The sequence below is a fragment of the Scyliorhinus torazame genome, chromosome 6, assembly GCF_047496885.1.
Source record: "Scyliorhinus torazame isolate Kashiwa2021f chromosome 6, sScyTor2.1, whole genome shotgun sequence".
Lineage (NCBI taxonomy): Eukaryota > Metazoa > Chordata > Chondrichthyes > Carcharhiniformes > Scyliorhinidae > Scyliorhinus > Scyliorhinus torazame.
The window spans coordinates 178,130,164-178,155,494 of record NC_092712.1 but is presented as its reverse complement, the minus strand read 5'-3'; the positions used below and the strand labels follow the sequence as shown (position 1 = coordinate 178,155,494).

Below are 25,331 nucleotides of genomic sequence, written 5' to 3'. Positions count from 1 at the left end.
CTCAAATGCTGGAATGGGTATTAAGGGCGCTGGTTTTATCACTGCTTGAGGTTTCCCTATCACTTGACATGTGTGACATGATTGACAAAATTTAATTACATCTTTATGTAGTCCAGGCCAATAAGAATGTTTTTGTATTTAAGCTTGAGTTTTCCTTATTCCCAAATGACCTCCCACTGGTACCTCATGTGCAACTCACAACACATCCTTTCTATACCCTACCGGCAATACTATTTGATGAACTTCTGCCCACTTTTCATCCGCCTGCATATGTAAAGGTCTCCATTTTCTCATCAAGACATCACTTTTACAGTAATAACACTCTGGTATAGACACAGATTCTTCTTCCGTGCATGCTTTGTGACACATCCGTTTTATTTCTACATCTTTCTATTGTAACTCCGCCAATTTTCCTGAACTAAAAATATCCGCCTCGTCCTCCACCTGTTCTTGTTCTTTTTCAACTTCTGATCAAAAATCGTTTCTGATAATTGCACTTCAACTTCTTCTTCACTCTTTGATTTCTCCTCTTGTCTTAACCTGTGACTTGCGACCTTGTTACAACACAATCCAGAAAAATCCTAGGATATTCGTCCTTCAACACTTCAGTTGTCTGATTTTGCACTGGCTTATCAACCACAGTAGGCATTACTCCCACCTGCGATCCAGCTATATAATTAACCAAGATAAACTGTATTCCTGGACAAGATAGTTTCTCTATTACACCTGCTACCACTTCACCACTTTTCACTGGACTTTTCAACCTTACCTTATATAATGGAACACTACTCCTCTCACCCTGAATTCCACGTATTATTACCTTTTCTGGCAACATTCTTCCCAAACTGCATAACTCCTCATCTCTTACCATTAAAGATTGACTAGCTCCCATATCTCTTAAAATTGAGACTTCTTTACCTGCTCCTCCTGATACACATGAGTAAACTTTACCCACACAAGTAAATTCTTTAAAGAGATCTGGCACCTTCTTATCAATCACCTTTTGATCAGGCTGTACAATCCTTTGCACCTCCTTCGCTTCACTTGGGCTTTCCTTTCCACTTCAACAAACCCACTGTCTTATCCCGTTTTACCACATCAGCCTTCCCAGTGCTTTTCTTCAACCACCAACACTGTGACTTTACATGCCTAGTTTATTACAGTGAAAACATTTGAAACTTTTCATTTCTTTTCCACCCTCCTGGATTTCTTTTTTAATCTGAGGTACACTCTCCTTATTATTTCCCATTAGATCACCTTTGCCTCTACCACTTGAGTATTTCTCATGTCCCCAGTTTCTTTCTCTCACAGGCTGAAACTGATGTTGGAAACCAAGTTTTGATTTATGAAGTAATTCATAATCATCTGTCATTTCTGCTGCTAATCTCACAGTTTTAACCCTCTGTTCTTCCACGTGAGTTCTCACTACATCAGGAATTGAATTTTTAAACTCCTCCAAAAGTATAATTTCTCTTTGCAGTATCCAGTGCCTTCAGCCACTTCTTGATATCATGTGGAGTGAATCAAATTGGCTGGAGATTGATATCTGTGATGCTGGGGACCTCTGGAGGAGGCCAAGATGGATCACCCACTTGGTACTTTTGGCTGAAGATTGTTACTTATGCTTCAGCCTTATTTTTTGCACTGATGTGCTGGGCTCCTCCATCAGCTGAGGCGGTGGCACGGCGGCATAGTGGTTAGCACTGCTGCCTCACAGCTCCAGGGACACAGGTTCAATTTCACCTTAGCTTACTGTCTGTGTGGAGTTCGCACCTTCTCCCCATGTCTGCGTGGGTTTCCTCCGGGTGCTCCGATTTCCTTCCACATTCCAAAGAGGTGCAGATTAGGTGGATTGGCCATGCTAAATTGTCCCTTAGTGTCCAAAGGTTAGATGGGGTTACAGGGTTAGGGCAGGATGCTCTTTCAGCGAGTTGGTGGAGACACAATGGGCCAAATGGCGTCCTTCTACACTATAGGGCTTTTATTATTGAATGGGGATATTTGTAAAGCCTCCTCCTCCAGTGAGTTGTTTAATTGTCCAGCACCATTCACGGCTGGGTGTGGCAGGACCACAGAGCTTAGATGTTATTCTTTGGTTGTGGAATCGCTCAGCTCTGTCTATTACTTGCTGCTAATGCTGTTTGGCATGCAAGTAGTCTAGTGTTGTATCTTCACCAGGTTGACCCTTATTTTTTGGTATGCCTGTTATTACTCCTGGCATGCCCTCCTGCACTCTTCATTGAATCAGAGTTGATCCCCTGGCTTGTTGGTAATGGTGTATTGGGGGATAATTCAGGGCCATGAGGTTGCAGATTGTGGTTGAATACAATTCAGCTGCTGCCAATGGCCCACAGCACCTCGGGATTGCCAGTCTTGAGTTGCTAGATCTGTTCAAAGTCTATCCCATCTAGCATGGTGATCATGCCACATAACATGATAGAGGGTATCCAAGACTTTGTCTCCACAAGGCACTGGTCACTCTTACCCTTACTAGTCCTGGACAGATGCATCTGTGGCAGGCAGGTTGGTGAGGATGAGGTCAAGGATGTTTTTCTATGTTCTTGGTTTCCTCGCCACCTGACGCAGTCCAGGTGTTGCAGTGAAGTCCTTTAGGACAGGCATTGTCAAACTCGGTGGGTTGAGGGCGGGTGTTGGGAGGGTCGCGGAGCCATCCGTTGCGGCACTCCCGATCGCGCAAATCTGCGTGTAACAGCCGCAGCAGCTGGCTGTTAAAAACGTCGGCTGCAAGCGGTCTTCAAAATGGCCGCGAACATGTAAAAAAAATGCGGCCGCACTGTGAATGCGTGCCAGATCATCGGCGCGCATGTGCAAAACCGTACGCATGCGCACTGATGATCGGGCACGCATGTGCAGTGCGGGCGCTTTTTAAAAAAACGGTTGCAGCTTTTTGATTTACACGTTCAGGGGGGGTTTATTCATTTATTTTATCCATTTAATTTTTATTTTTTTCATTTATTTTATTCATTTTTTTTTTTTACAATTTCGGGGTAGCGGGGTGGGGGGTGTTATTTGATAAAATTTTACTGGAAAAAAATGCAGAACTTTGGACAGATGGAGACTCCATACTTTCCGACACCGGAAGACTTCACCTTCATCCAACAGGTTCCATTGGAGGAGCGTGTACGAGTGCCAAAGGGATCCAAAACCATTTCCTCCATTTTTGTCAGCAGTAAACAAGGTAAGAGAAAATGGTGGGTCGCGCAGGTCGGCCAGCGTGGGTCGCGAAGGTCGGCCAGGTTGGGTCCCGAAGGTTGGCCGGTTGGTAAAAATGGGTCCCCGGAAAAAAAGTTTGAAGAACACTGCTTTCGAACCCAGACAGCTTTTTCTGTGGTGGAACTACCGAGCCACTCTTGCTGATGGACACTGAAGTCCCAACCCAGAGTACGTTCAGCACCCTTGCCACCCTCTGTGCTTCCTCCGAGTGGTGATCAACATGGAGGAGGACTGTTTCATCAGCTAAGGGGCATGGTACGTGGTAATCAGCAGGTGGTTTCCTTGCCCAAGTTTGTCCTAGTTCCACGAGAATTCATGGGGTCCAGAGGCGATGTTGATGATTCCCAGGGCAATTCTCAACTGTATACCACTGTACCGCCACCTCTGCGGCGTCTATCCTACTGGTGGGAGAGGACATACCCAGGGAGGTGATGGTTGTGTCTGTCACATGATCTGTAAGGTATGCTTCTGTCAGTTTCACTACGTTAGACTGCTGCTTGACTAGTCTGTGAGATAGCTCTCCCAGTTTTGGCACAAAAACCCTTAGATGTTAGTCAGGAGGTCTTTGCAGGGTCAACAGGGCTGGGTTTGTTATTTCTGGTGCCTGGGCCGATGCAGGGTGTTCCATTCGGTTTCATTCCTTTACTTCTTCCTTGTAGCAGTTGAATACAAGAGAGTGGCTTGCTAGGCCATTTCAGAGGGGATTTAAGAATGAACCAAATGTCCATGCACTGTTCTTCAAAACCTATTGTGCTTCCCTCCATCACCCTTGATGCACATTACATTTGTCCCTGCCTTGCTATCATAGATGTATCACCCCCCCCCCTTATCAGCCATGAGTATCGACCTGGGACTGTCTAGGTTCTAAACCTGTACATTGTTAAACACACCCATCCAGCCTCAGGAGTTAACCCATGCCTCCCTCCCTCCACACCACCCCACTTCAGTGGTCAACTCGAATTGCCCTTTAGCGCAGACTTTATTGTAACTCCCGACCTTGCTGGGATCTTGATTTTATGAGGTTGATGAGTCAGGGAGCAACACTGCTGCTATTGCAGGCTTCACCGTAGAGAGGAGAACATATCTGAGCATGGTTCTCTTTCAGTTGATTCATGATTATTGCGTGTCCCTTTGGTGAGCTTTGAACTCCCTTCAACTCCACCCCCTGAGGAGATCTTCCTCCCACTTCAAGGGATTGCACTCATTGACTGATGACGTTTTCCATTTGAGATTTAATAATTGTCACACGTCACCTTTCAAACCCATTCCATTACCTTCTCCCACCCTCCTGTCACTCTTAACCCACTATTCCTTACCCCTCTGATGCCCCTGAACCTCCCCCCATTACCCTTGAGCCTATGACTATCACCCTCCACATGCCTTCTTTCCCCTCTGAGTTCCATTACCATCCCTACTCCCATGCTGACCCTGATCCATCCTATTATCCTAGCCACCTGTTTTGTGTGTTTTCATGACCCACACCCCATGAGACCATCTGCTCCCAGCCATTACCCTGGACTTACCACACTTCAACATCTCAGTATCCCCCCCACTATGACTATTTCATCCACTGGACAGTTCAACCCCCAGGACCACACTGTAGACTGCATCCCCCACACCATTCAGGACCACAGCTCTCCCACTAAACTTTCCTGGAAACTCCCACCAATTCACAGGACCCCACGTGCAAGACCCTTCCCTCCCTCCCACATCCCTGTACCATTGCTTTCTCTCCCTGGATCCCTCCTGCCCCGGGCATTTCGCCTCCCTCCCAGGCTCCCTCTCTGCCACAGACATCCTGCCTTCCACCCAGAATCCATCACTGCCTGGACTCCCTCACTCCCTCCCTCATTCAGCCTCCCTGACCAATGCCCCTTAGATTGCCACCACCTGATCATCACCCTGTTGGTCAATGCTCCCCAAAGAGAAAAAAAAAGCAGTAGTTACTCAGTCCAACTCCGGCTTGCTGCACGGCACTTATATGCGATTGTAAATCTGAAAACACAAACTGCTCATTCGTCGATACTTAATTAGCAAGGGAAGCTTGATTCTGGTGAGATGGCCTTTTAATGAACATGCAGGTGCACTCAAAAGTGCTTCCTTAAGCTTGCCATCAGGTAGCTTGACCGGCCTTCAAGCTTCCCTGAACTTAAAAGCTTAGATTCAACTTGCTGTCAGGAAGCTGATTTTTGGACTTCTGGTCAATTAAGTTCCCCCTCCCACCTTGCTTCCCGCTCCCAGGAGCAGCACAAGATTCCGCACATTGTCCATGGTGAAACATATTGTTGGAATTTAACATGAATTTAAAGACAACACTGATGAGTATAAACTGGAAAATGTCTGCATTACATTTCTTCTAACATTTGATAAGTAGCATCAATATTTATATATTTATGATCATTTTCTTTGAAAACAAAAACTCAATTATAACCTAGAATTAATGTCAAAATGCCTGTTACGAATGCAATAAATTCGTCTGAGCATCAGAGAATCATGGTTTATTTCCACGGTAACTGTTGCACTTTATTTGATGTTTATGGCAAATAGTTTGTAGCTAAGGACCTTTACACCGAGATTCAGGCTGGCGGTTTTGCAAGCTATAACTATCAACTCTGCTTTATTCTTTGGAGCTTCATAGCACCATTAAAGACTGGAAATAATTCATTTTTGAAATTCAGGCCAATATTTTTACAAGCAAGGGAAATAGCCTATTTTATTTGCATCTGTTAATGCTGGTCATCATAGTTGACAGGGATATTCAGTGGTACAATTTTGACATTTGCTTGCAAACAGAAAACTTACTTGAACAGCTCGCCCGCCAAGTGACCGGTCAAGATGGACTGTGAGGAATGCTGACATGGTGAGTTCATCTTTAGTGGAATTGGCTCCTTGCCTGAAATAAATCAAGTTGATCTAATTAATTCTCTTTTTTAAAAACATAAATCAGAGGAATAGACAATTTTAAATAAATTGGAGTAAAGTGACACAGCACTTGACATGCCAGTGGGGTCAATATTGTGGATGCATGCAATTTGCTGACATGCTGTTCCTAGGGCACCCTGGAGGTCATTTTGACTTTGGATAATGGTGATATAGTTGTACAACTGATGTACAACTCCCGATTTTAACTTCTATTGAAGTAAATAGAACTGGGAATGGTGTGTAATCGGTGGCTGAATCGTTATCGCTATTTTATACAATCAAAGTTAGAAATACCCTAGACATGAATGAGCTGACCCAATAGAGCAGGATGCCATGCACCAACAGTGCACAAACAGTTACTGGCGACTACACAACCCACGGAATTTTTCATGGAGCAGGGAAGGAGCACTGAGCACTGAACAAATTGCTCTTTTAAAACATGACTATCCAGCTGCAGGTAAGCTGGGTAAAAACAGGAACACTAAGGAGAAAATGTGAACATTTCTCTTTGGTGCTCGCTTGAGGCAAGGGTGCAAAGTGAATACTGTGCTACTCAAACCTCTCCTGCAGATAGTATGGGACTCCAATGCCTGAAACATGCGTTAGCCCAGTCACAAAGTAAAGTATCTGCTCAACCTTTCTCCTTGTTGATAAGGAAAAACAAACAGAATGAGGAAAAACAGAACAGCGATTAATCTGCTTCATAGATTTTTCTATCAGTGACACATTGATGCATTTCTATTTAGTAAAAGAACATAAAGATTTGCCATGAGTTTGTGATGACAGCGATGTCTCTTTAAATCCCTTTCCAGTTGACTTTGTGTTTGTAACACCAGCTTTACAAATAGGATAGAATTTTGCCTTGCAATTTAAAAAATAATTTGCTAGAATAAGGTACAATAACATTGTTACTGTATTTGAAAGCTTTGACATATTGAGTTAATAATTGTGCACACCTATTATCATTTTCAGTTTGTTAGTTAAAAAGATGTTTAATATATCTAACTGAGAATTGTGGAATCTCACTTCAGTATAATGTCATCTTTCTTATGAAAGATGAATCATTGTGCAATCAAAATTTCCTGATGAAATATTTTACTCTTTTCATTGATTTCCATTTGAGTAATTTGGACTTCACTGGCCTTTCAAGTAACGCTCTGAGAACAGCTACCCAAATAATACCAGATGCATATGGTTATAAAGAGCACATTTGCGTGCAACAATGGCGTAAGTATATAAACAAAATTGAAATGCAAAATATGCATATCATCTACTACAGAATAAATGGAATGTACTGAAAGGAACAGGTAGCCACAGTAATTAGGATGGAACAATGAATGTAATAGAATATGTTGAATGCATACTGTGTTCCCAAAATGTTTAGAAATTCCACATTCAGTCTTTGGATAATAAAGAAGTGTCTCACTTTGATGGCTGCTGTGACAAATGCAAACAGCAGCAGCTTCAGTTTGGAAATTTGTAATGCATTTACAATTTACTTGGAAAAAGCTAGCCACATAGTAAAAATAAAAAAATAAAAAATTTAGCGTACGTAATTATTTCTTTTCCAATTAAAGGCCAATTTAGCGTGGCGAATCCATCTAACCTGCACATTTTTGGCTTATGGGGGTGAAACCCACACAGACATGGGGAGAATGTGCAAACTCCACACGGACAGTGACCCGGGGCGGGATCGAACCCGGGTCCTCAGCGTCATAGGCAGCAGTGCTAACCACTGTGTCACCGTGCTGCCCTGCCACATCAGTAAAATGGGAATAAGTACAGTGCCTGTAAATTAGCACACTTAATGCTGGATAGTCTTGCACTAAACATTCCAAGTAAAAGTGACCCTTTAAAAAATAGCTCTTGATGGAGTGGCACGGTGGCACAGTGGTTAGCACTGCTGCCTCATGGCGCTGAGGTCCCAGGTTCGAATCCCAGCCCCAGGTCACTCTCTGTGGAGTGTGGTGATACACCACTGTACTTCCGTACCATTGTACATAGTATACAATAGTTGTGTGTAACGTGGCCCTGTAATACTGTGTATTGTACTGTAGCTCTGCAGAGGTTTGGTCACTGGCAGGTAACCCGACCTGGCCACGGAGAGCTCCGCCTTAGCCACTCCCCCGGGAGTTACGTATAAGAACCCTCCTCTGGGACCGACCCCATTTAGTCTGGGGTCGTCTGTGTCGGGTAAGCCTCCTATGTAGTATATTAAAGCCTTAGTTAAAGTCTCACATGTCTTTGTGGTTCTTGACGCTTAGTGCATCATGGAGTTTGCACATTCTCCCCGTGTCTGCATAGGTTTCACCCCCACAACCCAAAGATGCACAGGTTAGATAGATTGGCCATGTTAAATTGCCCTTTAATTGAAAACAAATATTTGGGGACTCTACATTTAGAAAGCAATAGTTCTTGATTACAGGGACACTGATTGCATGGAAAAGTGCTCAGTAAAATATTTTTCTCAGTTATTTATTAACCTCTTCTCAGTTATTTAGGGCATGGATTCTCACCAGGGGAATATACAAAGGACAAGCACCATTTACAACACCTTGATGATTGTTTTAGATTCTGTGGTCCTCAATTGAGAACACAACAAAAGATCATTGGCACCATTCTAAAAGATGAAAGAGTGTAATAACACTGCAGCAATGTCAGTTGTGGCTCAGTTTGGTCACACTCACACCTGCTGAACCAGAAGGTTGGTTGTTTTAAGTTCCACTCCAGAAACCTGAGCACAAAAGTCTCGGCTGACATTCCAGGGCATTGCCAAGGGAATGCTGTGCTATCAGAAATGCTGAGCTTGATTTTCAATTGGTATTGCCAATCTCTCTGAGGAAGGGGGAGATGCCTGCTGGAGGAGGAGCATCAAAGGCAGGCAGCAGCTGGGCAAGTATCTACCTCTGCCTTGCACAAGATAGGGAGGTAAGATTGGCCAGAATCTCAGTGATCAGATACTGTGCCCGATCTTGCAGCAAAATCTTTGGTGGCAAAAAAGTTTCCAGTTCAAAAGAAAATCTTGCAGCTCCCTGCATCGAACCAACAGCTGTACCATAATGTGAAGCAGACTGTTTGGGATTGGCAATTTCCCATGTTGAAATCCCATACTGGCCGTCCCTGGTCTTCAAGGAGTTTAATGGTCAATTAATTGGAAGCAAAGGTTTTCCCAGCTCCCCATTTGGCATTTGGATCCAGTGGCACCCTCCAGGAATTTGTCTGCACCCTGCTTGACCCCCACCCCCCCCCACCCCCGCTCTCTTTGTAAAAGATGCAATGGCACAATTGTGAAGAAGGACAAAGGAATTGTTAATTTCCAAAAATTACGCAGAGTGCTGGATCAGGCGAGAAAAGCAGTGTGAAACTCGTTGCTTTCACAGCAGATCACATGGTACTTTGTGCAATTTCAAAGTGCTGCCTGAACTCTCCAGCAAAACTGGGATTTAGAGATTGGGGAGCTCTTCCTCAAGGATGCTCCAATCTTTTAATTTATTTATTCATTTTATAAATTTAGAGTACCCAATTCATTTGTTTTCCAATTAATTGGCAAGTTAGCGTGGCTAATTCACTAACCTGCACATCTTTTGGATTGTGATGGTGAGACCCACGCAGACACGAGGAAAATGTGCAAACTCCACACGGACAGTGACCTGGGACCGGGATTGCACCTGAGTCCTCACCATTGTGAGGCAGCAGTGCTAACCACTACCCCACCATGCTGCCCTCATGGATGCTCCAATCTGAAGGTGAAGTTAAAGGTCCCCCCCCTAGACATCAGGACCCCTGGCAGACAAGGGGAACACCCCCAACCCTCCACACAGAGGGCCAACCTCTTCCCCATCCCCTCCACAACTCAATAGTCAGGGCACCCCACCCTGCCGCACCAGACCCCCAAATTCCATCCCTCTGCTGAGGCTGCATCTCGAAGTCAGTTCACAGGACAGTGCAACATGGCTGTGCATCTGCCGCCGGCAGGTGAGCCGGGGCCCTCCGGCCTCAGAGTCCCCAAGGACGTATGCTAGGGGCATCGAAGACCACGGGACGTGGTAAGCAGCTGGCTGCCTCCACCTCAGATGTGCATCCTGGGGACACACCTAGACATAGTGGTAGAGCCAGGAGGGCCAAGCACATCGAGAATCACTGAGGGCACTGGGGGAGTGGGTGGGGGGTGGGCAGGGAGTGAGGGGGCTGGGGGTGGGGAGGGGGCAGCACCATTGGGACGGTGGAGAATTGTCAAACACAATAAACACCTTTGCACACAACTAGTATGACGTTACTTCCGCAATGAACCCCTGGCCCATTTTTCCAGGTAGCTCCCCCTCCCCGTAGCACTCACACACCCACTGGCCATGGACGTGCCCCCAGAACTGTGTCCCATCCCATGGGTGTTGGGATGTTGGCTGCTGCGTGTGTGGTGTTGCCTCCCGCAGTGTTCAAGCACAGTGTCCAGGCATGAAGATGTGATTGAGATTCTAGGCAATGACTCACACATGCTACATGGCCTGCCCATCCACAGGTGTCCATTTGGATCATGTGAAGTGCTCACTTAACCGCAATTACCAATTCCCTTTTAGCAACAGCCTTCAGCCACATGGCCAGAGGCCTCAGCAGTCGATCAGGGCTATGGGTGGCCGGAGAATCATACTCTGTGTCTCTGCTATGCTGGATCGACTAGCTTTAATTTGTCAGACAATGGACATTATTTAGTTTGAGGTGGGACGTCCATCCGTCTTCAGGAGGAGGTCCTTGCTTTTTACAATCGAAGGACAGCAGCACTGCACATTGACAGTTCAAACAGGAGCAGTAGAGGGAGCAGTCAGCAATAGACCCACACATTCAGGAATGTCAAAGATCTCACTAGGGTCAGGCTGATGGGCCCATGAGGAGAGGGGGTGGAGGTGTGGGGGCAAGCGGGGTGTGTTGCTGAGAGACTAAACTGTGGGAAGGGGCCTTTGACTGGTACTGAAGGCCAAGTAGGAGGCACACCTTCCCATCTACACCCCCCATGTGTTAACTGGACAGCAGCCAAATCAGAGTTAAATCTGTTGGGCGGAATGTTGAAATGGCAAACTCTCCTGTTGCATATTAAATCAGAGTGATAGTGAGATGAGATCCTGAATTGGGCATTAATTGCCCACTCAGGGCTTCAATTGTGCCATGGGTGGGTGCTCAAATGCTTCCTCCACTGTTCGTAAAATTGTGGTGGCGACAGGGCTAGGCAGGCAGACAGGGGGTGGGCACACTTTCAATGTCAAGGATCCCTAATTTATGGGTCTACTCACCTGCTTTCCTGCCCAGGCATGGTCCCAAGAATTCAGCCCCAGGTTTATACCATTCAGATTCTTAAAGATAATCTGACTAATAATAATAATCTTTATTGTCACAAGCAAGCTTACATTAACACTGCAATGAAGTTACCCCTAGCCACCACACTCCGGCCCTGTTCGGGTACACAGAGGGAGAATTCAGAATGTCCAGTTCACCCAACAGCACGTCTTTCGGGACTTGTGGGAGGAAACCGGAGCACCCGGAGAAAACCCACGCAGATACGGGGAGAGCTTGTAGACTCTGACTACTAATTTTTCTTCTTTTTCACGCACCATTGATATTTGTTATTGTGCATTAGTTTTAATCGTTATCCTTTACAGCTAACCATCTCCATGGAAATGTGGCCCAAAGCTGAATGTTGAGGGCTGCTCAGCCTCTGACCTCACCATTCAGATGGAGAGATTGCAACCTGTGCCTTCAACACATGCAAAATTCTAGGCCTGGGAAACCAAGGAAGAAATTACTGTCCTGGATCATTCGCTGATGATCTTGATAACTGCAGATTCCATTTAAAACATTCCAGCTCAAAACATTGAGGCTGTCGAGCTTTGAAATTATGAGAATCTACCCCCACGGAGCAAGATTGTTGAGAGCAATCATTCGCAATTTCAAGGATATTACACATGTAAAATAATATCCTAGGATAAATGGAATATTCCGGGTGTATGATCATAAATGTCTCATATTACTTAAAAACAATAAAAAGCATTATGGGTTTGTCACATAAACCTGCCAACATATTCAACATTTAATTGAATTTGCAAAGTGTTGTAAATGGAGTTGTTATGAAGAATAAGAATACTCAGATCAGAGTGTGAGTAATCTAGATAGTTACAAATATATTTTTAAAATGTTAGTACTGGTGCTTTCAGGCATCTCCAATCTTAATATTAATGTATTCGTAATACAATTTATATGAAGCAAAATGACACAGGATTGACGCAAGGTAACCTAATATATAGTACAATAGAACTGATCGCTTTGAATTTAATAAGGATAGCTCAAAGGTTTCCGGATGCCTTCTGATTTTTTTTTATCTTCGCATAAGAAGGCTGAGAGAAAAAGACAACAAGTATACTTAAGATTTCAACTTCCCTTTATATGAATTCATTCCTATTATTTATTGCTATTTTTTCTTTGAATTTTCACAATGTTTTGTGAAAAGCAGCAAATCCAACTGGAAGAGGCACTGAGGGTGGCAAGGCCACAGAATGGACAGAATGCGAGGACTTGAATGTCCATCACTAATAGTGGCTTGATACTACCACTACTGACTGACATCGCTGCTAGACTGGGCCTAAAGCAGGTGGTGAGGGAACCAACAAGAGGGAAAACCTGCTTGATCTCGTTCTGATCAATTTGCCTGTCACAGATGCATCTGCCCATGATAGTATCAGTAGGAGTGACTACTGCACAGCACTTGTCAAGACAAAGTCCCATCTTCATGTTGAGGATAGCTTCCAACTTTTTGCATGGCGCTATCACCATGCTAAACAGAATAGATTTAGAACCGATCTAGCAGCTCGAAATTGGGCATTCATGAGGTGCTGTGGGCCAACAGCAGCAACAGAATTGTATTCAAACCCCATCTGTAACCTCCTGGCCTGTCATTTCCCTCGCTCCACCATTGCCATCAAGCCGTGGGGTCAACCCCGATTGAATGAAGAGTGCAGGAGGGCATGCCAGGAGGAACACCAGCACACCTAAGAATTAGTGGCACAATTCTCTTGCCGCGTTGCGCTCAAGTGAGAGCACAACATGGCCGGAGAATCTTGTGAGAGCCCTCTCGCAGCCTCCGTGCCTTGCGGGATTCACCCAAGTCTCGCAAGATGTCGGGGTCGGAACGCCACTCAAAAGGGGTGGGACCAAATGGCATTCCCGGAAATAGGTCTTAAACCTACTTAGGACCTACCTGCCTGATGTCCACCGGCCTCCATCGATTCTCTGGCCTCCACAGGAAGGCTGCAGCCGGACGCCATTCAGCACAGGCCAACACATATGTGGACCAGGTGGAACGGCACCCGGGGGTCTCCCTGGCCGTAGTAGACCCTTGGGAGGTGAAGGTAAGTGCAGAGTGGCCCCCTGACCCTCCCCCTGGGACATGGGCACCTTGGCACTGCATAGCTGGCACCTTGGCACTGCCGAGAAACACGTGGTTATTCAACGCGACTCACTTTAAATATGGGGCCTAAAGGGAACGCGCAGCTGATGCCGCACAAAACGCCGCTTTTTAAACCAGGGAGCTCTCTTCGCCAGAACTCCCTGCTGTAGCGAGAGATTGGGACGCCATTTTTAAATGGTGTCCCAATCTCCGAGGTCCACAAACAAAACCTCCCCACAGTCCATGGTCGTGCCCCACCACCTTCTCAAGGGCAACAAATTCTGCTCCAGGCTGTGATGTCTGCATGCTGTGAAAGAATAAAATAAATCCTGTGCTGAATGTTGCTTCCATTAATTTTGTCCATTGTGTGATTTTATTTCTACTCAAGCGGGTTTCTTCAGTTATGTGCTGTAGGGTATGGTGGAGGTCAATGTCAAAATGGTACACATTGCTGATTTCTTCACTCTTGTATTGGGCATGACGGACAATGTCAGAGTCTTCTTGCCCCAAGGAAGAAGCATTCCATCTGGTCGCCTCACTTCGAACTGACAGAACCCATTATAATCAGGCTGTTGCACTTTACAGTGCCAAAAATGGAAGCTGCAACCTTCTGCCACTTATTTCTGAAAACCCACAAAATAAGTAACGTTAACTAATCTACAATTGTGTAAAATATAGAGAATCAAATCTGAATGGATCATTTTCATTTGGTGGTATAAATGGTGTATTGTATCATATCAAGTTGATATCCTGTATTTATATACTTAGCACAGTCCACAGAATTGACACTTTGTGGTAATACCAGGTATTGCAGTACCTGAGAGGTGAATGACCATTGGCTCGACCTAGGAGTCTACCATTGGCTAAGGTACACAGCCCCGCCCTGAGAGGTGGGGTATAAGAACCCATGCCGTCCCAGCAGCCTTCACTTTCTGTATCGAAGCTGCTGGGTACAGTTCTAGCTGATTAATGCCGATTAGCTATGACTCACCTTGTCTCGAGAGTTATTGATTGTGCATCAATTTAATCTATTACTTCTGAAGGATGGATCTCCGCATCAAGCCGGCGTGCCTTCAGCTCAGCCCCCATGCAGACAACTCCGCTGCTATTTTTAAGCATTGGCTGGCGTATTTTGAGAGCTACCTCGACACGGCTGCTGACACCCACACGGAAAGGCAGAAAATACACCTCCTACGCTCGCGGGTCAGCCCTGCGATCTACCCTCTGATCGAAGGGGCGGCGAACTATGCTGCAGCTATGGAGCTGCTAGAAGGACATTACATCCGTCCACTGAACCAGGTCTACGCCCGTCACCTGCTGGCAACGAGAAGGCAGAGCCCAGATGAAACTTCTACCGGGCACTAATAGTGCTGGGCCGAAACTGCGGCTGCCCAGCAGTTACGGGGAATGAGCACACGGAACTTTTAATTCGGGACGCTTTCTTGGCAGGTATGACGTCCCCCGACATCAGCCGAAGGCTCCTTGAAATGGATACACTGGGCCTCACTGAGGCACGGGCCCTGGCAGGGTCCATGGATGTTGCGTACAAAAACGCACTGGCTTTTGCCCCCGCTCGCACGGCGCCCCCCTGGGCTGCGTGCCACCCCGCCGTGGCAGCCCCCCAGACTTTCCCGCTAACCCCGCAGGCCTGCGCGGCAAGACGGCCCGCTACCGCCGCCGGCCAACGCTGCTTCTTCTGTGGCCAGGCGAATCATCCGCGCGCGCTGCCCGGCCCGCACCACCACCTGCAAAGGTGGCGGCAAGAAAGGCCACTATGTCACGGTCTGCCTGGCCCACGCCGTGGCCGCAGTCTACAGCGACTATCAGCAGCCTTTCTTCCAGGTCCCGGCCGCCCAAGGCCCACCGCAGCTTTTCTTTCAGGTCCCGGCAGTCCAAGTCCCACCGCAGTCTTTCTTGCAGGTCCCGGCCGCCGAAGGCCCACCGCCGCCCTTCTCTCCCCAGGCAGTGTGCGACCCGCAGCCGCGGCAATTTTGCCCCCCGGCAACCACGCTGGATGGGTGGGCACCGCCATTTTGTCCCTCGCCGCCGCCATCTCGGGCATCCCCGTCCCCGGACTCCATGTGCGACCCATGGCTGACACCATCTTGGATTGGGCCTCAAGCCCCCAGCACAGCCGACTACACGCTGCCCGACCAGAACGCCCCCTTACTGTCTGCGGCCTCGCGACCCTTAAGGTCGACCTGCCTTCTCTGTTTGCGAACCTCACCCCGGATTGCAAACCCGTCGCCACCATGAGCAGGCGGTACAGTGCCCAGGACCGGACCTTCATCAGGTCTGAGGTCCAAAGGCTGCTGAAGGAAGTGGTCATCGAAGCAAGCAACAGCCCCTGGAGGGCTCAAGTAGTGGTAGTAAAGACCGGGGAGAAACATAGGATGATCATTGACTATAGCCAGACCATCAACCGGTTTACGCAGCTGGACGCGTACCCTCTCCCCCGTATAGCCGACCTGGTAAACAGGATTGCGCAATACAAGGTCTTCTTCACGGTGGATCTCAAGTCTGCCTACCACCAGCTGCCCCTCCGTCATGAGGACCGCCAGGACACTGCCTTCGAAGGAGATGGGCGGGTCTATCACTTTTTATGGGTTCCCTTCGGTGTCACGAACGGGGTCTCGGTCTTCCAGCGTGAGATGGACCGAATGGTTGACCAGTACGGCTTACGCGCAATGTTCCCGTATCTTGATAACGTCACCATCTGCGGCCATGACCAGCAGGACCACAACACCAACCTCCGAAAATTTCTCCAGACCGCGAATCTCCTTAATCTGACCTACAATAAGGAGAAATGCGTGTTTAGCACAGACCGTCTAGCCATCCTAGGCTACATAGTGCGAAATGGAGTCATAGGCCCCGACCCCGAACGCATGCGCCCCCTCATGGAGTTCCCCCTCCCTCACTGCCCCAAGGCCCTAAAGCGCTGCCTCGGCTTATTTAGCTATTATGCACAATAGGTCCCTAATTACGCAGACAAGGCTCGACCCCTGATCCAGTCCACAACCTTCCCCCTGTTGACGGAGGCCCGCCAGGCCTTCTGCCGCATCAAAGCGGACATCGCAAAAGCCACAATGCGCGCCATCGACGAGTCCCTCCCGTTCAAGGTCGAGAGCGACGCGTCCGACGTAGCTCTGGCGGCCACATTCAACCAAGCAGGCAGGCCCGTGGCTTTCTTCTCCTGCACTCTCCATGCTTCCAAAATTCGCCACTCCTCGGTCGAAAAGGAGGCCCAGGCCATAGTAGAAGCTATGCGACACTGGAGGCATTACCTGGCTGGCAGGAGATTCACTCTCCTCACGGACCAACGGTCGGTGGCCTTCATGTTCGATAATGCACAGCGGGGCAAGATTAAGAACGACAAGATCTTGCGGTGGAGAATAGAACTCTCCACCTACAATTACGAGATTGTGTACCGTCCCGGGAAGCTGAACGAGCCTCCTGATGCCCTGTCCCGCGGCACTTGTGCCACCGCACAAGTAGACCGCCTCCGAGCCCTCCACGAGGACCTCTGCCACCCGGGGGTCACTCATTTCTTTCATTTTGTTAAGACCCACAACCTGCCCTACTCCATCAAGGAGGTCAGGACAGTCACCAGGGACTGCCGAATCTGCGCGGAGTGCAAACCGCACTTATACCAGCCAGAGAGAGCGCATCTGATAAAGGCTTCCCGTCCCTTTGAACGCCTCAGCATGGACTTCAAAGGCCCCCTCCACTCCACCGACCGCAACACGTACTTCCTGAACGTGATTGACGAATACTCCCGGTTCCCATTCGCCATCCCCTGCCCGGATATGACCACGACCACCGTCATCAAGGCCCTCCAAAGTATTTTTACACTGTCCGGTTTCCCCGCATACATTCACAGTGATAGGGGCTCCTCCTTTATGAGCGACGAACTGAGTCAATTCCTGCTCAGCAAGGGCATCGCCTCGAGCAGGACGACAAGTTACAACCCCCGGGGAAACGGGCAGGTAGAAAGGGAGAACGGAGCGGTCTGGAAGACCGCCCTGCTGGCCCTTCGATCCAGGAATCTCCAAGTCTCCCGATGGCAAGAAGTCCTCCCAGTGGCCCTTCACTCCATTCGGTCGCTGCTATGTACTACCACAAACCAGACACCTCACGAACGTCTCCTTGTTTTCCCCAGGAAGTCCTCCTCCGGGACCTCGCTCCCCAGCTGGCTAGCGACACCCGGACCCGTCCTGCTGCGGAAACATGTGAGGGCGCACAAGTCGGACCCGTTGGTCGAGAGGGTCCACCTGCTCCATGCCAACCCCCAGTACGCCTACGTAGTGTTCTCCGACGGCCGCCAAGACACGGTCTCCCTTCGGGACCTGGCGCCCGCACCCGCACCATTGCCCCCACACCCACCTTCCCTGCAGCACCTGACCGGAGGGTCAGTACTGCCGCCGCCCCTACCCAGCGCCAAACAGGCACCGACGCCCCCTACAGGCACCCCTCCCCCTGCCCACCTTTCGCCCCAAAGGCGCCGCCTAGGCGTGACGAAGCTGCCTGGGAGGAAGACACCACGTTCCCAAAGATACAACCGCCGGGGCCCCCACCAGGATCATCGCCGAAACTCAGACGCTCCAGAAGGACGACCAGGCCACCCGATCGTCTGATTGCTGCACCATAAACACTTCTTCTGTTACCCGCGACATCACGGTACCTCCATACCTGGTCCTACCATGCAAAAGGCACAGTAAAGCTAGCTATCACCCCGCTGGGTTCTTTTTAACAGGGGGTGAATGTGGTAGTACCAGGTATTGCAGTATCTGAGAGGTGAATGACCATTGACTAGACCTAGGAGTCTACCATTGGCTAACGTACATAGCCCCGCCCTGAGAGGCGGGGTATAAGAACCCATGCCGCCCCAGCAGCCTTCACTTTCTGTATCGAAGCTGCTGGGTACAGTTCTAGCTGATTAAAGCCGATTAGATATGACTCACCTTGTCTCGAGAGTTATTGATTGTGCATCACACTTTAAGAGAACTTTTAAATTTCCTTGTTTGATTTCCATTCTGTTGCAATTTATCAGATGCCTGTGGGTGCCCACCTAGTCCTACATTTATGCAATCCTGTGATCAGGATCCTATGATGTGAAGTGCATACTTTGGCATTTAAACTGCCAACAGGATGATTCAATGAAACCTGATTGATAGGGAGCAGAGGCTGTTTGACCACTGCTAAACACTCCTTTGCCCTGAATCTCACAATGTAAGTCTGGGCTCTATTGCCTCCGGCTTCCTACCGTAAAATTTGTTAACTCATCCCCTGCACACTACCCCCCACAAACCAACATGACTCTCCTTGGGTAGGCATACGCTACATATTCTTCATCTCTCAACAACTGACCAGCAATCCATTTGCCCATTTGAGTGGACAGCTGGCCGGTACATGTCAATGAGGCCTGGCTGTTAAAATCCCACACAGGGAATAAAATTCCCCTTTACTTTTTTTCATTTCCTTCTAATTTTTCTCTCCGCTTCTGATGGCACTGGCCTACATTTAGCATGTAGTTCCATGGGTATTGACTGTCCACTCAAACGTCACTTCTACTGCGAGCACAAAGTGCTTTCCAATCCTGAAGCTATCAAATGTGTGTGTGAACTTGTCTTCACCAGACACGCACACATTCCAGCAGGAATATCCATAGTGGAAGCCCCAGTTGAATTTCCCCTTCCTAGCCAAGGAAAGCAAAGTCAAATATCACCTCCACCTGAATTAACTCGACTTATCCAGCAGAGCCCAGAAATCAAGTGCTTGCGAGCCTACCCAGTGCAGTTCGGCACTGGATAAAATATTTTCCAATTGAACCATCTGCTGAGCCAAATAATTTTACCACTCTGTCAGCACCAACAGAAAATATAAAATATTTTTAGAGATTATATGATTATCTCCAAATTATTTCCCATATAATCAATTTTCTGTGAGTTGAAACATTTGGTTACACAGTAAATCTCTTTTTTTCTGAAATTTCACTGAACTACATGAGCAATGTCACTAATCTACCTTTTCACTTCAGTTGCCAACTGACCTGATCTTTTTTTCTAGTATCTTCCTTTTTTCAATTTAAACTTTCTAACAGTTGTGCCTCTTTCCCCCGTGTTAAATTATGTTACTGTTATGTAAGAGTATTTTGATATTTGTTAATTTAACTTTCATTTGGATTGTCACATTCCAACACTTCTTTAAGTTTGTACTTGTTATTCTTGTGCCATGTTATATATTGAACTATCTTCTGCCTTTGCTAGTCATGCGACTATAATCTGTACTTTGCAGTGAGAGCCTAATAACGTTCCCAGAGGCGAGAACGGTGCTCTGCTTGCAAGGAAAAATATTGCCGCAGTTCTACTAAAATTAAACATCAAAGCACAGCTGTATAACACCAGGCTCTGACAGCCCAATGCTTTCATGCCTTTCAGTATGACAGCTTATTGGCAGACTTACTTTACTGAGGCTGATGTGATATGACTTGTAGTAATTTTATTTTCCAGAAATAAAAGGTTTTCAGATTGTCTCATTTACAGTAATAAATGTAACATCATTCAGTGATACAATTCAAACCATCTTCTCCTAATCAGGCAATTCGAATCAGCAAAGAATATCTTTTCTCCTCTTGATATCATACAACTAAACGTCTAGCGGAACGTTTTTACTGGCACGACTGGGTGGAAACATGACAGTAGTGGAATCAAAATGGAGGGGAAAGTTTCCCGATTAATACCTGCTCCCCATCTAAAATTTATTCTTGTGATAAGTGCGTCATTAGCATGGCCAACATTTACTCACCATCCCGAATTACCATTGAGAAGGTGGTGTTGAGCTACTTTTTGAGCCATTGTAGAAGCCACTGTGCATTTATGAAGGGGAATTTCAAAATTTTGACCTGCGACATTGAAGGAACTGTGATAGTGGGGCAATTTTGAACCCGGGGTAGTGACCTGCGGGATTGCCAATGTGGTGGGAAAATCCAGAGAGAATTGGGGAACTGGAATTCTCTCTGGAGTGATCACATTTCCGGATTTTCCACGCCCTCCCCGGTGACCCCACAAAAGGCAAGAACCTCATTTAAATGGTTTTGCATTCATTTTAATATAATTAGCCAGCCCCCCTGTCACATGACCCCACTTCGCTGAATATTCGTACCTTGATATCGGCGAGGTTTACAACAGATTTTGAAAAACGCAATTTAGTTTAGAGGATACCCTCGGGCATGCAAAGGTCTATTTAAAAAAATAAAAATTTAGAGTACCCAATGTTTATGTGGGAGAGGTGGGGGTTGGAGGGGCATGAGCCTGGGGGTCGTTCAGTCTGTGCACTGATCAGGGTGCCCTTTAAAGATGCTGACGTGATCTCTGTGGAGCCGGCTCTATCAGACCCCACCCTGCCAGATCACACCCACTCAATTTTCTTACTCAGAGAGGCTCAAGATCAGGGGCGGGATTCTCCCCTACCCGGCGGGGCGGGGGGTCCCGGCGGGATGGAGTGGCATGAACCACTCCAGCGTCGGGCAGCCCCAAAAGGTGCGGATTTCTCCGCACCTTTAGGGGCCAAGCCCTCACCTTTAGGGGCTAGGCCCGCGCCGGAGTGGTTGCCGTCCTGCCGGCTGGCGTGGAAGGCCTTTGGCGCCACGCTAGCTGGGGCCGAAGGGACTTCGCCGGCCGGCGGAAGTCCGCGCATGCGCGGGAGCATCAGCGGCTGCTGACATCATCCCTGCGCATGTGCAGGGGGTGGGGTCACCGATGCATCGGCCATCGCGGAGCCCTACATGGCCGACGCGTAGTAAAAGAGTGCCCCCACGGCACAGGCCCGCCCGCGGATCGGTGGGCCCTGATCGCGGGCCAGGCCACTGTGGATGCACCCCCCGGGGCTAGATCGCCCCGCGCCCTTTCCAGGACCCCAGAGTCCGCTCGCACCGCCTGGTCCCGCCGGTAAGGGAGGTGGTTTAATTCACGCCGGCGGGACCTGCATTACAGCAGCGGGACTTCGGCCCATCGTGGGCCGGAGAATCACTGGGGGGGGGGGGGGGGCGCCGACCGGCGCGGCGCGATTCCCGCCCCCGTCGAATCTCCGGTGCCGGAGAATTCGGCGGCCGGCGGAATTCACGCCGCCCCCCGGCGATTCTCCGAACCGGTGGGGGGGGTTGGAGAATCCCGCCCCTGGAGTGAAAATTGGTCTCTGCAGCTGGGGAGCTACACACCGGTTTTCAGCCTGAGCCTGACACTTTGAAAAATATGGTAAAATTCCACCATAGTTCTAACTCAGGACAGTTTGTGACTTGGAGGGGAACTTGCAGATGTTGGTGTTTCCAAGTTGCCCTTTTCCTTCTAGGTGGCAGAGGTTGCAGGTTTGGAAGGTCGAAGGAGCCTTGGTGCACTGTTTCGGAAGAACCAACATCTAGTGCCTGACAAGGTTTACAGATTAATCAGGCAGGCCCTTTCAGATGCAAATTGGGGCCCTATGCTGTACGCAGGACCTGAATACCATTTTGGAACACAGATGGATGGATCATGCAAATGAACTGAAAAGGAGCAAAAAGGTTAACTTTGAATTTTGTTTTGGAATTGGGACAAGGGCTGGAGATCTTAAGTGTTCCACATAAATGATGGGAACTACCCCAATCCAAGAATGCCCCTTCCTCCACATCCTGTCCTACATTGATATTGGCTGGGGTGGACCACCTGATAATGTCTGGTCAGTAAATGATGAGCAGCAGCAGGCACCCATTTGGCACCTACTGCCCATCAGGAGTGTTATCAAATAGAATTTCACAGCACACCAAATATGAGCCATTGGGAGAGATGACCAAAGCTTGGCCAATGAGGTAGATTTTAAGCAGCATATAAAGGAGAGAGGGAAAGGGAGAGGGAGAGATTCTCTAGGCTCCCTGCGCCGTGTTTCGCAGCTGTGGGAGGCGGTCCACCATTGGCCAGCAGCGGGATCTTATGATCTTGTCACTGTCAATAAAATTTTCCATTGAATCCACCCAGACCCCTGGGAAACCCACAGCGAGACCGGAAGATCCCACTCAGAGGAAGAAAGAGAGTGTTCAGGAGTGAAATCCAGAATATAAGGTCTTGGCAGCTGAAAACACAGGCTCGGATTTTCCAGCCCTGCCCACCGGCTCGATCTTCCAGCCCCCTTGAAGGAGATCTCCCATGACGGGTGCCAGCATGGACCAATGATGCAGCGATGGGCGAACAGGATTGTGGGCAGGAATAGTTTGGATAAGCTTGAGTTTATGGAGGGATGGAAATTGGGGTCTGTCCAATAGCTGGAGTAATCCAGACCAATTTAACCTCTTCTCTGAGACTGAGCAACAGTTTGCATATCTTGTTGTCAAATCAAGCTGACTAAATTGGAGGGTAAGAGACATATACACACCAGGTATAAATGATTTGCCCCAATCTGTATGTGTAAAGAATGATGTAACAGTCTCCGCCAAAGAATTGTCCATAGGTACTGGGGTCAACAGGAATCCGACCATTGTTCTCAACGCGCCAAATCTGGAACAAGAGAAGTGTGAAAATACATCTATTCAAATGCACACTTTCAATAAATAGCGCCATACAACTCCAAATAGTCTCAGTTTATTGAATAGCTGATGAAGGATGTTAGAGAAGGAGCTACATTATGTTCAGTTAGTTCTAATTTTGACACATGGCGGAATTCTCCGGCCGTTCGTTGCTGGCAGGATTCTCTGTTCCCGCTGGCAGCGCACACCCACCTGCGGCTTTCCCAGTGGCGAGGGGTAGTATCAACGGGAATTCCCACTGACAGCGGCGGGAGCAGGGAATCCCACTGGCAGTGAACGGCATGCTGCCTCCTGCTGCTGAGAAATACGCGGCTGGGAGGTCGGAGAATCTCACCCCCGGAATCAAAATAATAATGGAAACTTGCATTTACGTAAATACATGTTCCAAAGTGCTTCGTTTATCACGAATTACACTTGAGTTATAATCACTGCCAAATATCAAGAAAAATAATGACTTGCCGGGTGACCGTGGTGTGGTGGTAATGGCACTGAACTAATGCTTTGTGGATATGGGTTCAAATCCTAACATAACAGCTGCTGGAATTTAGGGTGCGATTCTCATGAATGATTTCTAAGTGTTGTTACCAGTGGGAATTGCCGCGAGCTTCCCGCTGCTTGGCCCAGCGAAGCCGACAACGCTATTCAACATTAATTGGTCCACTTAATGAGGTCTCGTTTGCTTCTCGCCGCAAATGAAGGCTCGCCAGTCGATTTTCCAGCACTGCGCTCGCCAGCCCCTGGCTAACAAGGTCGAGCAGCACTAAAGCTGCACTTTCTCAGCCAACCCCAGCCAGCTCGCAGCAATGCGCCCAGGAGACCTGCCCCACGATTCGGGGATGCTGAACTGGAGAGGCTCCTCGATGCAGTGGAGGCCAGAAGGGATGTCCTGTTCGCACGCGAGTCACAGAGAGTGAGCCATAGAGCAGCCAGTGCCGCTGAGGTGGCGGCAACTGTGAACTCCGGGGGTGTGACCTGCACCAGGCAGAATGAGTGAATAGACACAAAAGCCCCCCACTGCTCCCCCCCACACCAAGGGAGCATCCACCCCCCAACTCTCCATGTGACCCCCAACCCTCCCTCCACCACCCCTTCCCCTTCAACCCCCAAACCCACCCTTCACACCCTCCTCCCACCACTGTGAACCACGCGTGTGGCTAACGATGCCCCCTCTGTGTCTCCTCAGGAAAATCTCCCCCATAACTGCCGGGAGCTGGCCCAAACTGGGGGACCTAAGAAGCCTCACCACCTTCGAGCAGCATGTCCTGGAAGTGACCGGTGTGGCCGAAGACAGGGCGGTCACAAATGCGAAGCCTGGCGGATGCCACAGAGGTGAGGAATCACTGGACCCCAGCTAAAGGACCTGTCAAACGTGTGTTGTTGCCTTACTAATTGACCCGTCCCTCCCACTGACCACATATTCATTCTCCCGAATGTCCTCCTGCCGACGGCGTCGGCCCATCCCGGACGGCACCCTCTCCAGTCCCCCGAGACCACCATGGAAGAGCGCTCCGAGGATGCCACTGTTATAGTCACGGCACAGCTGTAATTCCCACCTCCACCAGCGCAGATACACACACCCCGGTGGGAAATGTTAGTGGTCAGGCTTCGGGGCACAATCTAGTGAGCACCACACAGCTGCTGATACACATCAGGTGGTGGCAGGAACCCCTAGGGAAGACCGCAGTCGGACGGCTGCTGGATCCCAGGACCCAGGTGGGTCCCAGCCTGATGCTGAGCCTGTGTTACCCGGAGCTGATGGAAAAGATAGGGAGCTTCCGGGAAATTCAGAGGGAGATGTCAGCGCCACTCCAGCAGATCCATAGGAGGTGTCCCAGAGGCTACAGGCACAGAATATGTCGCTGGCAATGCGTGGCACCGAGGCGAACACTGCTAGGGTGGCGACCGCAGTGGAGAGCCTGGGAGCATGACGTCGGCATCATTAGTGAAGGTGTCCAAGGCGTCGCGCAATCGGTGACGGCCATTGCTGAGGGGCTCGGCAGAATGTCCGACTCGCTGGGGGATGTTACCCAATACCAGGCTGACCTTGGTGAGGTTCTGCGGGACATGTCCCGCTCTCAGATGGGAATGGAAGAAGCATTGGGAAGCTTGTTCCAATCGCAGGTGGACACTCTCGAGGCTACTGAGCATGTCTCAGTCATTAAGGAGCTTCACCATCGACACAATGGTGCAGACTAT

The 25,331-nt window shown here is 48.7% G+C and overlaps 1 protein-coding gene across 2 annotated transcripts in view; it reads right to left on the bottom strand.

Moving 5' to 3' along the window:
* Positions 1–25,331, bottom strand: part of scin (scinderin) — a 231,649-nt gene that overhangs the window by 61,262 nt on the left and 145,056 nt on the right. For both annotated transcript variants that reach the window (XM_072509136.1, XM_072509137.1), the window contains 2 exons: positions 22,985–23,106; positions 6,037–6,127 (listed from right to left, as the gene is read on the bottom strand). In XM_072509136.1, coding sequence (XP_072365237.1) covers positions 6,037–6,127; positions 22,985–23,106 — 213 coding nt within the window. The remainder of the gene's footprint in view (positions 1–6,036; positions 6,128–22,984; positions 23,107–25,331) is intronic.